This window comes from Danio rerio, chromosome 4 (assembly GCF_052040795.2).
Source record: "Danio rerio strain M-AB ecotype USA chromosome 4, GRCz13ab, whole genome shotgun sequence".
In the NCBI taxonomy this organism is placed as follows: Eukaryota; Metazoa; Chordata; class Actinopteri; order Cypriniformes; family Danionidae; genus Danio; species Danio rerio.
In genome coordinates this window covers 56,172,468-56,184,664 of record NC_141024.2, presented here as the reverse complement: position 1 = coordinate 56,184,664, position 12,197 = coordinate 56,172,468, and the positions used below count along the sequence as shown (strand labels likewise).

At 38.3% G+C, this 12,197-nt stretch overlaps 2 protein-coding genes, 1 long non-coding RNA gene and 2 other non-coding genes across 6 annotated transcripts in view; 2 read left to right on the top strand and 3 right to left on the bottom strand.

The window, feature by feature from the left end:
* The window catches only part of LOC796311 (zinc finger MYM-type protein 1), an 854,498-nt gene that overhangs the window by 762,402 nt on the left and 79,899 nt on the right, over positions 1-12,197 (bottom strand). The window lies entirely within an intron of this gene.
* Positions 1-12,197, bottom strand: part of LOC141381679 (uncharacterized) — a 136,159-nt gene that overhangs the window by 47,164 nt on the left and 76,798 nt on the right. The gene's annotated exons all lie outside the window — the stretch shown is intronic.
* LOC148682202 (uncharacterized) lies at positions 2,933-7,685 on the bottom strand. Of its 2 annotated transcripts, none has more exons than XM_088650733.1 (10): positions 7,076-7,685; positions 6,475-6,639; positions 6,159-6,353; positions 5,389-6,056; positions 5,198-5,305; positions 4,916-4,986; positions 4,375-4,472; positions 4,026-4,223; positions 3,848-3,934; positions 2,933-3,338 (listed from the first exon to the last, which is right to left on the bottom strand). In XM_088650733.1, the coding sequence occupies exons 4-10, from the start codon at positions 5,551-5,553 to the stop codon at positions 3,169-3,171; spliced, it is 897 nt and encodes a 298-aa protein (XP_088506859.1). In that variant the 5' UTR covers positions 5,554-6,056; positions 6,159-6,353; positions 6,475-6,639; positions 7,076-7,685; the 3' UTR covers positions 2,933-3,168. The 2 variants fall into 2 exon arrangements, with proteins under 2 accessions (XP_088506859.1, XP_088506860.1); XM_088650734.1 differs by having other exon boundaries at positions 4,375-4,986; positions 5,389-5,648; positions 5,981-6,056.
* On the top strand, positions 9,106-9,177 carry trnap-ugg (transfer RNA proline (anticodon UGG)). The gene has a single exon. It is a non-coding gene; the product is annotated as a tRNA-Pro (tRNA).
* trnap-cgg (transfer RNA proline (anticodon CGG)) lies at positions 10,875-10,946 on the top strand. The gene has a single exon. It is a non-coding gene; the product is annotated as a tRNA-Pro (tRNA).

The following is a 12,197-nucleotide window of genomic DNA, read 5'->3' as shown; positions in this document are numbered from 1 at the left end:
TACTTTTCCTCTTCTCATTCACTCCTCTCCTCCACTCAGTGTAACAGGAGCTGCATCCCCCCATCCTCATTCCATTCAAGGAGGAGGAAGGCAGTCTTCTCTGCCCACCTATGTGGACTATTTTGCCACAATCTGAAGCATCAAATACACAAACACTTCAATTAAATAAATACTCTACACTACACTCCTCTTGAGTGACCTGTCCGAGCAGCCCTCTAACCTTAGAGCGGTAACCACAGGCTTTCGCCTACCCATGCAGCCCTTTGTTTATCTCATTTAACAAAGCGGTATCGTAGGTCTTAGCGCGCATCTCTCTACTTTAATCTGCTTTAATCTCTTAACTGTTACCACACATTAAGGACTCTCTCTTAAAACTTATAAATGCTCTATGCATTTCTTACATCATTATTAATTTCCCAAATCTGGGTAACAGTTACTAGTTAATGTTTATCCTATCCATCAAGGCCCACTTAGGAAAACACAGATCATTTGCATACCTTACTCTGCTTTAATCTCTTAACTGTCACCACACATTAAAGACTCTCTCTTAAAACTTATAAATGCTCTATGCATATCTTATATCATTAATAATTTCCCAAATCTGAGTAACAGTTACTAGTTAATGTTTATCCTATCCATCAAGGCCCTCTTAGGAAAACACAGATCATTTGCATGCAAATTACTCTTTTTCTTCTGTTATTCAAAACCCCTTTTTTCTTTAATATCTTTTTTACATTTACTTTTAATTCTTTAAAGCTGGAGAAACAGTTCAAGTGTATTTACCTGTACAAGCAGGTCCTGGCAGAAAAAACACAAACTAATAAGCATAAAATCGCTTACCGTTTTTTATTGTGGCCACATATTTGTGTTTTCTCTCCAGTCCAGCATGCACAGTAACACCAGTCCTGCTCCTTTCCAGCCCACCCAGGGACGCCAAATGTGGTGGTTTTCTTGGTTCTTCTCTTACTAAATCAAACTCAGTCTGGAGGTTATGAATATCAGAAGAATATACTTTATTGTCGACAACAAAGGAGAACTTTCAGGAGACGCCCAGTAGCATCTCTGTCTGAAAAATTCTGTCTCACTCAGGTTCTGGCCCGTTTAAATAGTCTGTTTTTTTCCTTTGTTGTACATATGTCACACAAGATCCCTCCTGGTTTAACCCTTGACTCCAAATTCCACCTCTGTCATCTGTTTTTGTCTTAGTTCTACATTTATCACACACATTCCACCTAGGTTAACCCCTGACCTCAATTTCCACCTAGGTTAACCCCTGACCCAAACCTGGTAACTATATAACTTATCCAGTTCTTGTGAAATGGTAATTCTTCTAATGGTATGCAAGTCTACAAGCAGATTATATACATACACTTTGAATATATATATTAACTTCACACTTTAAAAAGCACAAGATCCACCTCACGTGCTACAGTGTGTGTGTGCGCGCGGTGACAGCTCGTGCGCTCGTCATAATCAATATGAATATTTAGATCAAACTGAATACATCTTACATCAACAACACATGACAAGCAACGCGTTGATAATAACAAATAATCAGATTACAAACAACTGTTTACACGTGTTGTAAAATGTGCGGGTCCAGTTGCAGTTTGGTGTGTGTGTGTGTGAAGCGTAGAGGGAGAGGGAGAGAGAGAGGAGCGGCTTTTGGGCAATGAGACTATTTTAGGTGACTGATTTGTTGTACCACACGGAAAGTAATAAATATTTTGGACCAAGTTACATGTGTCCTCATTCATTCACCGGCTGCAACTAAAAGAGAAGGCAATTCACCACGAAACTAATATTATTCGGCCCTGGAGTAATAAGTTAAGATCCCCTGCTATCTCTACACAACAAAGAGACAGAGCTGGAAAAGTTTTCATAGTTAATATTTTTCCTGAGGCGATTTAAAGCAAAATACACAATGACACTCAATCAAACACATCTACAATGATAAGGAACATGGTTACTTACTGACTTATTAACGCACAGCTATACCACTTGAAGAAATTACAGACTTTGAAGGAATAAACATTGTGAAGAGAGATCCATTATAGTGCAGTGGGCAAGTCTGAACAATTACGTAATTTATCGGCTTAAAGATATCGGCCGAATTTAGACATCGGATCGATAACGATAGTCCTAAAAATAGCATTTATCGGCCGATACCGATATGGCCGCCGATATATCGTGCATCCCTAATATATATATATATATATATATATATATATATATATATATACTATTACTAACCAGCAATGATAGGTGAGCAAAATAAAAATTGAAAGAGGATACTTTTATTAGGCCTTACATGAGTCTAATAATCTCAAAGTCACACTTAAAAAAAAGGTCCAAAAACCTGCATTTATAAATGAAGAATGTTTTGCAAAGCATAAAAGGTTGTTAACCAGGTAATGCTGTGTACAATTTGTTTTAGTTACACCAAATTTAACTTGTTTATTGTAAAAAGGGTTTAAATGGATATTGACATGAGACATTCTGTATTATGCATTACGTATTATGAGTCATGAGTAGGGCCAGAAAGAATCTGTCAACGTTTTTTGCTATTTCTGCGAAGAATATTGATAACAATCTGTGGATTTCTGTTAAAATATTTTGGGAGTATTATAACTAAAACCTAAATATGTGAAACAAAAAATATTATCTTTTAAACTTTTATTTAATGTTTAAAATGCAAATCCAATTAGATACACTTTATTTTATAAACAAAGCAAGTCACTCATATAATATTTCTACTAAAAGACAAAAAATATTACTGTAAAAACTGCATTGTACATAAATCAGATAAACATTTTCATATTAGTCAATAATATTACTGTATTTAATTTAAAAAGTGAATAAATATATATTTACACAAGTAAATAAAATAGAATTAATGATGTGCGCGACATTATGTGTTATGAGTCATGTACATGAGTATATGCAATTGTGTAAACATGCTCAGTGTTTTCAATAACTTTCACAAAATTGACAAGTTCTCCTCAGTATCAACTTTTAATCTCAGGAATTCTTTTGATGGAGACACATCATTAATCATTTTAACTGAAGTTCTTTAATTTTGGGGAGAATTAGAAAAGAAATGTAACTTTCTTATTTTTCTAATTCCTGTGAATTAAATTATTTTAAAATAAACAAGGTCTGAGCTGATTATATGACCACAGGTATGCTCAGTCCAGAAAGACTAGGACCTCCATGCAAAAATGAATGGCCTATCATCCGGCCAGCCATCTGGAACAGGTTGCTGTCCCGTAGTACAGCAGATGCAGAAGGTACACGGTGTTTTTTTTCCCCCTCAAAAAGGGCTGTAGTAGATGAACCTAAAAAATCCAATCAGTAAGAATTAACTAATAGTACTAGTTGTATAAAATCTGTAATAGCCCAAAAGCAAAAGAGACATAAAACATCAAATCACATCTGTAAAATTCTAAACAAATGTTTTCTCTGTATGCACTGTGGTGGTACCAGTCAGCATCGATCTGCATTGCCCACCAGTAAATAGAAGATAATGTTATGAACATTTTACATCTTATCAGGTGTGCAAAAGGCTTCTCAAGTACAGTGCACGAAATCATACAGAAAAAGGTCAGGGTTACAGGCAGTGTTGACGAAAATTAACTTTATATATATATATATATATATATATATATATATATATATATATATATATATATATATATATACACACACACACACATATATATATGTATATATATATATATATATATATATATATATATATATATATATATATATATATATGTATATATGTGTGTGTGCGTGTGTGTGTGTGTGTGCACATGTAACCGAACTGCAACCAATTACAAACCCAAATTTAAAGTGAAGCCAGTCTTCAGTTCTTGCATCATCATTGACAAAATATGGCGGTTAACTCCCTTGCCAACAGCTGCATCTCCTAAAAAAAAATACAAAATGAAGCAAGTTCGTTGCACAAACTGTACAGACTATAAGCGATTCAAATTATTTTAATAATAAAAAAGGAGTACCAGTCAATCTATATTTCAATGGAGTGGACCAATTAGCACTGTTCATTTTATAAAATGAAACCAGGGTACTATCTTGTTCATCCATAGTATCAAACTGGTTGATGAGTAATGATAGAGATGGACAGTGTGAATTGATGGAGAGCAACTCATCACAGAACATTCGAGATGGTTTGAATGGGTCAATTTCATTTTTCCATGCTGAAATCAAATGAACAATTTATCTAAATACCATTTTACAAGCATAGTTGAATAACAATACAAAAAAGATGAAAGAATAAATGAATAAAGATGCACTTATCATTTTACAGTACAACAGCACTAAAAAAAATTTAAATGTGTTGTGTCTAACCTGCAGACAGGGATGTTGAAGATTGTGCAGTTGAGGGTCCTGGCAATTCTTCTGTATTTAAAGTGAATGAAGAATCATTGTCACCAAAAGTCCTTTCTCTAAAACAGGCAAGACACAAACAATTTCAATTTTGTTCATTAAGCCACTTCAAAAATGTTCATGCATATTAAAAGCATTTGCCCAGTTTCATAGACAAGGCTTAGACCCTAGTGCCAGACAAAGTCTGGATGTAACTTACAATGACATACTGTTTATAGTCATTAATGTCAAAAGTCACCAGTAATGATTTTCTCAAAGCAAGGCTTATAAAAGCTACATACATCAAATCTAATAATGTCTACTACTGACCCAGTTTATGAAACCAACACATTAATTTAAATTTAAGACAGTCCACCAGAAAATTATTTTGTTAATTTTTTACCCTACATTCCATCTGATCTTTGTACATCTCCCTCGAGATATATACAACCAAAACAAACTGTGCAAACTAATCCTTTAGTATTAAAGGCATGTCATCCTACAATTTTTAGCATAACTTTACCCTTCACCACACATGCTTGCATGAAAAGGCAAGACATCAGTTGGGAAAGAGATCTGGCAAATTGGACAAATCTGTAAAAAGTAAAAATAAATTAAACAATGTATGTTTGTAGCAAATTTGTTGAAGAACATACATATTCTACCCCATAAAAAGATTCTAAAATATTAAGAATAGTCTCAAATTTTTAATAGCTTCAAACACATTCTTTATGGAACCACGAATTGGGTATATTCAAATATAGTGAGTATACCCAAATACAAGAAATAGGCTTTGATCAAAGACCTGTAATGATGGTTCTAAGATGGGGTGAAGTGGGCTTGGCTGGTCAACAGTTTCGATTACATTTTCGTCTACATCATCATCTAGAATGGTCACATCATTTGAAGACTCCTAATAAAAGTAATCAAAATGCATTGGCATTGTAAATAAATAATATTGATAGAAAAATAAAACCATAATACTGTATGACTTACTGTCTCAGCTTCTTTACACTCTTCAATGTGTAAGGGCAGCAATGGCAGTGGTATTTTCTTACCACATTTCATACAGCTGGACTGTGGCATCTTAGCAAACTCCACAGAATCATAAGGTAATGGTTCAGTGGAAAGCTGTTCCTGTAATGGAACTACAAACAGCATGTTCTTTCCATTATTTGACACTGATTTTAGGAGTCGAGTTGAGTATCCATCAGCATCTGTGGGAATTATAGACAGCTTACGCCGCCCACCCCCACCTAATGGCAAAATCAATTGAGAATCACATTCAGGACTACTGTTGCCTTCTTGGGCTAGCAATATTGTTATAAATGTGTCACCTAAAATTTTGGACAGAAATGTTCTATAAAGCTCTGTTTACCACTGGAAACTGAAGTAGGGCATGCCATAATCTTAGAACATGGCAGAGAAACATGTCCTTGACTAAAAAGTTTAAACTAATGAAGCTTATTACTAAATTATTAACGCCAACAAAGCACATACCAGTTTCATTAATTTACAAAAGTGCAAAGTTATTGCAAATGCACACAAATCATTTTTTGTTTATATGTAACATGCAAAACATAAATACCTGTAGACTTGTAAAACATCCAGCCACCCTGAAGTGTTTTTAATTTGGGAAACTCTCCTTCAAGCAGACTGACAATCTTAAGAATGAAACAAAATTCATCGTTTATTTTATTTTTTTTTTTTCCAACAGATATAAAACTCCCATAAATTCCTAGTATTATGGTAACATTTGCAATTACCTCACTGTATTTAAAATTATCTGGAACAGTTAAAAGCCTTTTTCCAAGTCCAGCATGGACAAGCTCAAGGTCTTCATCTCCTTTTGGTGTGAAGGGTGATGGTTCAGAGAGGACATGGATTTGAAAATCAGTTTTTTTAATGTTTCCAGGTTTGGCCACAGAAAAATCTCTGTCCCAAACATACTTGGGAATTGCCTATAGTGACAAAAGGGCAAAATGAATAAACATATTAATAATAAGAAACATTTTTTGCATGACACAAAAAGTTGTGTTTTACAGTAAACATGAAAAATTACCTTTTTAAGGCTTGCCTTACCATGTTTTCAGGCTCTGCAGGCAAAGGAATGGTCCCACTTGAGATGCTTTCTCTCATTGGTCTACTACCACTAGCTAGTGCATTTCTTTACGAAGATGGAGTAAGGCCCCTGGCTAATACATCGATCAGAGCTTTTGCTGCTATTTCTACTTCTGATGACAGTGCCTGTAAGACAAATACCAATTATACCTTTTATCATTTATCTTCATAGTCCGCGATCAACACTGCCGACCCCCACCCCGCCCGTTCCTTACAGTCGGCGATCATCTCCTCTCTCCACCCCCCATACCCACCCACACCCAAAACGGCATTACGCTCTCCAGGTCTTCACTTTAGTACGCGATCGATTCCACCCCCAAATTAGTCCTCGATCAAATTTATAGCTGAGCTCCCTTGAATGACAATCCTAGAATCGACCATGACAGAAGCCATGCTATTTTACACGACCATCCCGTTCTTCACTCGCCATGTTGGCTTAATAACGGACTTAATTTACGTTATAAAGATTACATTATAAACAACAACAGCCATTGCTTTAACAAACGTTTGATACTTAATCTTTGCATACATAAACCACTATAGAAATCAAGTAACCACTTACCCGCGCATCCCGCTCTTCACCTGCCATGCTAAATAGAGGAGTATTCTTCTTCTTAGAGGATCATCTCCGTTAATTAGGTCAGACTGCGCAAATGGAGCGCACAGTGAAGCGCTTCGGTCATTCCCACGTTCTCAGGGAGTTGTGATTGGTTGAACAGTAAGCTCGCATCTTATTGGCTACAGGGCACGAGTGACTCACGTGGGAGGCGTGTGCTGACAGGAAAGTCTCAAAAATGCACACACTCGTATTCAGGGTGAGTCGTACGTGAGAGAGGATTTGCACATTCTCATTCAGGATGAACTCGTGAATTTTAAACATTCAAAACTTTTTGTACACTCTTATATATTTGCAAATGGTGTTTTGCATTTGTGAAATGTATTTTGTGAAAATGTATTTTTATTTTGTGCATGTGAATTGTTTTTGTGAGTATAAATAAATATTTTACGCATGTGAATTTGGCTACGCATGTGTACATCGTGTCTTTTGCGTGAATTATTATTGAGTCTAATCTCTCCATAGAAAAACACTTTTTATCAGATCTGGACTCCGTTGCTTGAATATGTAGGTCCTAGGATTTCAGGTACATTTTTGCAAAACCTTAGATCACCATAAACTTTGGTTATTTTTCATTATGTGCTGTGATGCTAAGAAATTTCTTGGTTGTAAGCTGTTGTCATTGTTCTGTTCTTTTTTGTTTTGTTAAAATAAAGACAAAAAAATGTATTTCGAAGAATTCCAGTTTGTCAGCAGATAGTGTCGGCGCATAAAACATTCCTTTGCATAGTGGTTTGGTTGTCTAGGACTATGATTCTCGTTCATGCTGTGAGAAATCCCAGATTCAAATTTTGGTTGAGCCCTTACAGTTGTCTGCTGTTTTGTAAGGGCGTTGTGGCTTACACAGAGGCCTTTTTTCTGAGAATGCCAGTTCGTCAGCTGATAGTGTTGCCATATAAAGTTACTGTTTTGCAGTGGCTCGTTGATCTAGGGGTATGATTCTCGCTTAGGGTGCCCTTGATTCGTTAGAGAAAGTTTTCTGACTATCTGATGCTTCTGACACCATGTGAAATAAATTCAATTTAGTGGCTCGTTGGTCTAGGGGTATGATTCGCGCTTTGGGTGTGAAAGGTCCTGGGTTCAAATCCCGGACGAGCCCTTGCAGATGTTATGTGTTTTATAGGGCACTATGTCTATCATTAAAATGTCTTTCGAAGATTTCCAGTTTGTCAGCAGATAGTGTCGCCACATAAAACATTCCTTTGCATAGTGGCTTGCTGGTCTAGGAGTATGATTTTCGTTCATGCAATGAGAAATCCCAGATTCAAATTTCGGTTGAGCCCTTACAGTTGTCTGCTGTTTTGTAAGGTCGTTGTGGCTTACACAGAGGCCTTTTTTCTGAGAATGCCAGTTCGTCAGCAGATAGTGTTGCTATATAAAGTTGCTGTTTTGCAGTGGCTCGGTGGTCTAGGGGTATGATTCTCACTTAGGGTGCCCTTGATTCGTTAGGGAAAGATTTCTGACTATCTGACGCCTTGTGAAATTCTCTCAATTTAGTGGTTCATTGGTCTATCTGTATGATTCTCGCTTCGATTGCGAGAGGACACGGGTTCAATTCTCGGATGAGCCCTTGCAGGTGTACTGTGTTTTACAGGGCATTATATCTTTCGTAAAAATGTCTTTCAAAGAATTCCAATTTGTCAGCAGATAGTGTCGCCACATAAAATATTTCTTGCATAGTGGCTTGCTGGTCTAGGAGTATGATTCTCGTTCATGCCATGAGAAATCCTAGGTTCAAATTTCAGTTGAACCCTTACAGTTGTCTTTTGTTTTGTAAGGGCGTTGTGGCTTACACAGAGGCCTTTTTCTGAGAATGCCGGTTTGTCAGCAGATAGTGTTGCCATGTAAAGTTACTGTTTTGCAGTGGCTCGTTGGTCTAGGGGTATGATTCTGGCTTAGGGTGCCCTTGATTCGTCAGAGAAAGTTTTCTGACTATCTGATGCTTCTGACGCCATGTGAAATCTTATAACAGTAGTAGCTCGTTGGTCTAGGGGTATGATTCTCGCTTTGGGTGTGAGAGGTCCCGGGTTCAAATCCCGGACGAGCCCTTGCAGGTGTCATGTGTTTTACAGGGCACTATGACTTTCATTAAAATGTCTTTCTAAGAATTCCACTTTGTCAGCAGATAGTGTCGCCACATAAAGCATTCCTTTGCATAGTGTCTTGCTGGTCTAGGAGTATGATTTTCGTTCATGCAATGAGAAATCCCAGATTCAAATTTCGGTTGAGCCCTTACATTTGTCTGCTGTTTTGTAAGGTCTACGGGCTTACACAGAGGCCTTTTTTCTGAGAATGCCAGTTTATCAGCAGATAGTTTTGCCATGTAAAGTGGCTGTTACAGTAGCTAGTTGGTTTAGGGGTATGATTCTCGCTTAGGGTGCCATTGATTCGTTAGAGAAAGTTTTCTGACTATCTGATGGTTCTGACGCCATGTGAAGTTTTATCAAAGTAGTGGCTCGTTGGCCTAGGGGTATGATTCTCGCTTTGGTTGAGAGAGGTCCCGGGTTCATATCCCGGACGAGCCCTTGCAGGTATTATGTGTTTTACAGGGCACTATGACTTTCATTAAAATGTCTTTCGAAGAATTCCAGTTTGTCAGCAGATAGTGTCGCCACATAAAACATTCCTTTGTATAGTGGCTTGCTGGTCTAGGCGTATGATTTTCGTTCATGCAATGAGAAATCCCAGATTCAGATTTCGGTTGAGCCCTTACACTTGTCTGCTGTTTTGTAAGGTTGTTGTGGCTTACACAGAGGCCTTTTTTCTGAGAATGCCAGTTTGTCAGCAGATAGTGTTGCCATATAAAGTTGCTGTTTTGCAGTGGCTCGGTGGTCTATGGGTATGATTCTCGCTTCGGTTGCGAGAGGACCCGGGTTCAGTTCCTGGATTAGCCCTTGCAGGTGTACTGTGTTTTACAGGGCATTATGTCTTTCGGAAAAACGTCTTTCAAAGATTTCCAATTTGTCAGCAGATAGTGTCGCCACAAAAAATATTTCTTGCATAGTGGCTTGCTGTTCTAGAAGTTTGATTCTCGTTCATGCCATGAGAAATCCTAGGTTCAAATTTCAGTTGAACCCTTACAGTTGTCTTTTGTTTTGTAAGGGCGTTGTGGCTTACACAGAGGCCTTTTTTCTGAGAATGCCGGTTTGTCAGCAGATAGTGTTGCCATGTAAAGTGGCTGTTTTGCAGTTGCTCGTTGGTCTACGGGCATGATTCTCGCTTAAGATGCGAGAGGTCTCGTTTTCAAATCCTGGACGAACCATTGCAGAAGTCCCGGGTCCAAATGAAGCAAAAGCCCTGCTTCAATGTTTGTTAGATAAGGATTTCTGACCATCTGTTCCATCTGATGTCTTGTAAAATAATCAAGCTTTTGTGGCTCGTTGGTCTAGGGGTATGATTCTCGCTTAGGGTGCGAGAGGTCCCGGGTTCAAATCCCGGACACGCCCTTGCAGTTATTCTTTTGTTTTACAGGGCATTATGGCTTTCATAAAAAACGTTTTTCGAAGAATTCCAGTTTGTCAGCAGATAGTGTCGGCACATAAAGCATTTCTTTGCATAGTGGTTTGGTTGTCTAGGACTATGATTCTCGTTCATGCCGTGAGAAATCCCAGATTCAAATTTCGGTTGAGCCCTTACAGTTGTCCGCTGTTTTGTAAGGGCGTTGTGGCTTACACAGAGGACTTTTTTCTGAGAATGCCAGTTCGTCAGCTGATAGTGTTGCCATATAAAGCTACTGTTTTGCAGGGGCTCGTTGGTCTAGGGGTATGATTCTCGCTTCGGGTGTGAGAGCTCCCGGGTTCAAATCCCGGACGAGCCCTTACAGGTGTTATGTGTTTTACAGGGCACTATGTCTTTCATTAAAATGTCTTTCGAAGAATTCCAGTTTGTCAGCAGATAGTGTCGCCACATAAAACATTCCTTTGCATAGTGGCTTGCTGGTCTAGGAGTATGATTTTCGTTCATGCAATAAGAAATCCCAGATTCAAATTTCGGTTGAGCCCTTACAGTTGTCTGCTGTTTTGTAAGGTTGTTGTGGCTTACACAGAGGCCTTTTTTCTGAGAATGCCAGTTTGTCAGCAGATAGTGTTGCCATATAAAGTTGCTGTTTTGCAGTGGCTCGGTGGTCTAGGGGTATGATTCTCACTTAGGGTGCCCTTGATTCGTTAGAGAAAGATTTCTGACCATCTGACGTCTTGTGAAATTCTCTCAATTTAGTGGCTCATTGGTCTATGGGTATGATTCTCGCTTTGGTTGCGAGAGGACCTGGGTTCAGTTCCTGGATTAGCCCTTGCAGGTGTACTGTGTTTTACAGGGCATTATGTCTTTCGGAAAAACGTCTTTCAAAGATTTCCAATTTGTCAGCAGATAGTGTCGCCACAAAAAATATTTCTTGCATAGTGGCTTGCTGTTCTAGGAGTTTGATTCTCGTTCATGCCATGAGAAATCCTAGGTTCAAATTTCAGTTAAACCCTTACAGTTGTCTTTTGTTTTGTAAGGGCGTTGTGGCTTACACAGAGGCCTTTTTTCTGAGAATGCCGGTTTGTCAGCAGATAGTGTTGCCATGTAAAGTGGCTGTTTTGCAGTTGCTCATTGGTCTACGGGCATGATTCTCGCTTAAGATCCGAGAGGTCTCGTTTTCAAATCCTGGACGAACCATTGCAGAAGTCCCGGGTCGAAATGAAGCAAAAGCCCTGCTTCAATGTTTGTTAGATAAGGATTTCTGACCATCTGTTCCTTCTGATGTCTTGTAAAATATTCAAGCTTTTGTGGCTCGTTGGTCTAGGGGTATGATTCTCGCTTAGGGTACGAGAGGTCCCGGGTTCAAATCCCGGACGAGCCCTTGCAGTTATTCTTTTGTTTTACAGGGCATTATGGCTTTCATAAAAAACGTTTTTCGAAGAATTCCAGTTTGTCAGCAGATAGTGTCGGCACATAAAGCATTTCTTTGCATAGTGGTTTGGTTGTCTAGGACTATGATTCTCGTTCATGCCGTGAGAAATCCCAGATTCAAATTTCGGTTGAGCCCTTACAGTTGCCGCTGTTTTGTAAGGGCGTTGTGGCTTACACA

Coding starts and splice junctions, on each gene's coding strand:
- LOC148682202 (XM_088650733.1), bottom strand. CDS start 5,553: ATGCTGTTTGTAGTTCCATTACAGGAACAGCTTTCCACTGAACCATTA. Junction 4,987..5,197: donor TCTTAGAACCATCATTACAG/GTCTTTGATCAA, acceptor TACTTTTTACAG/ATTTGTCCAATTTGCCAGAT. Junction 4,224..4,374: donor TTCAACATCCCTGTCTGCAG/GTTAGACACAAC, acceptor ATTTGATTTCAG/CATGGAAAAATGAAATTGAC.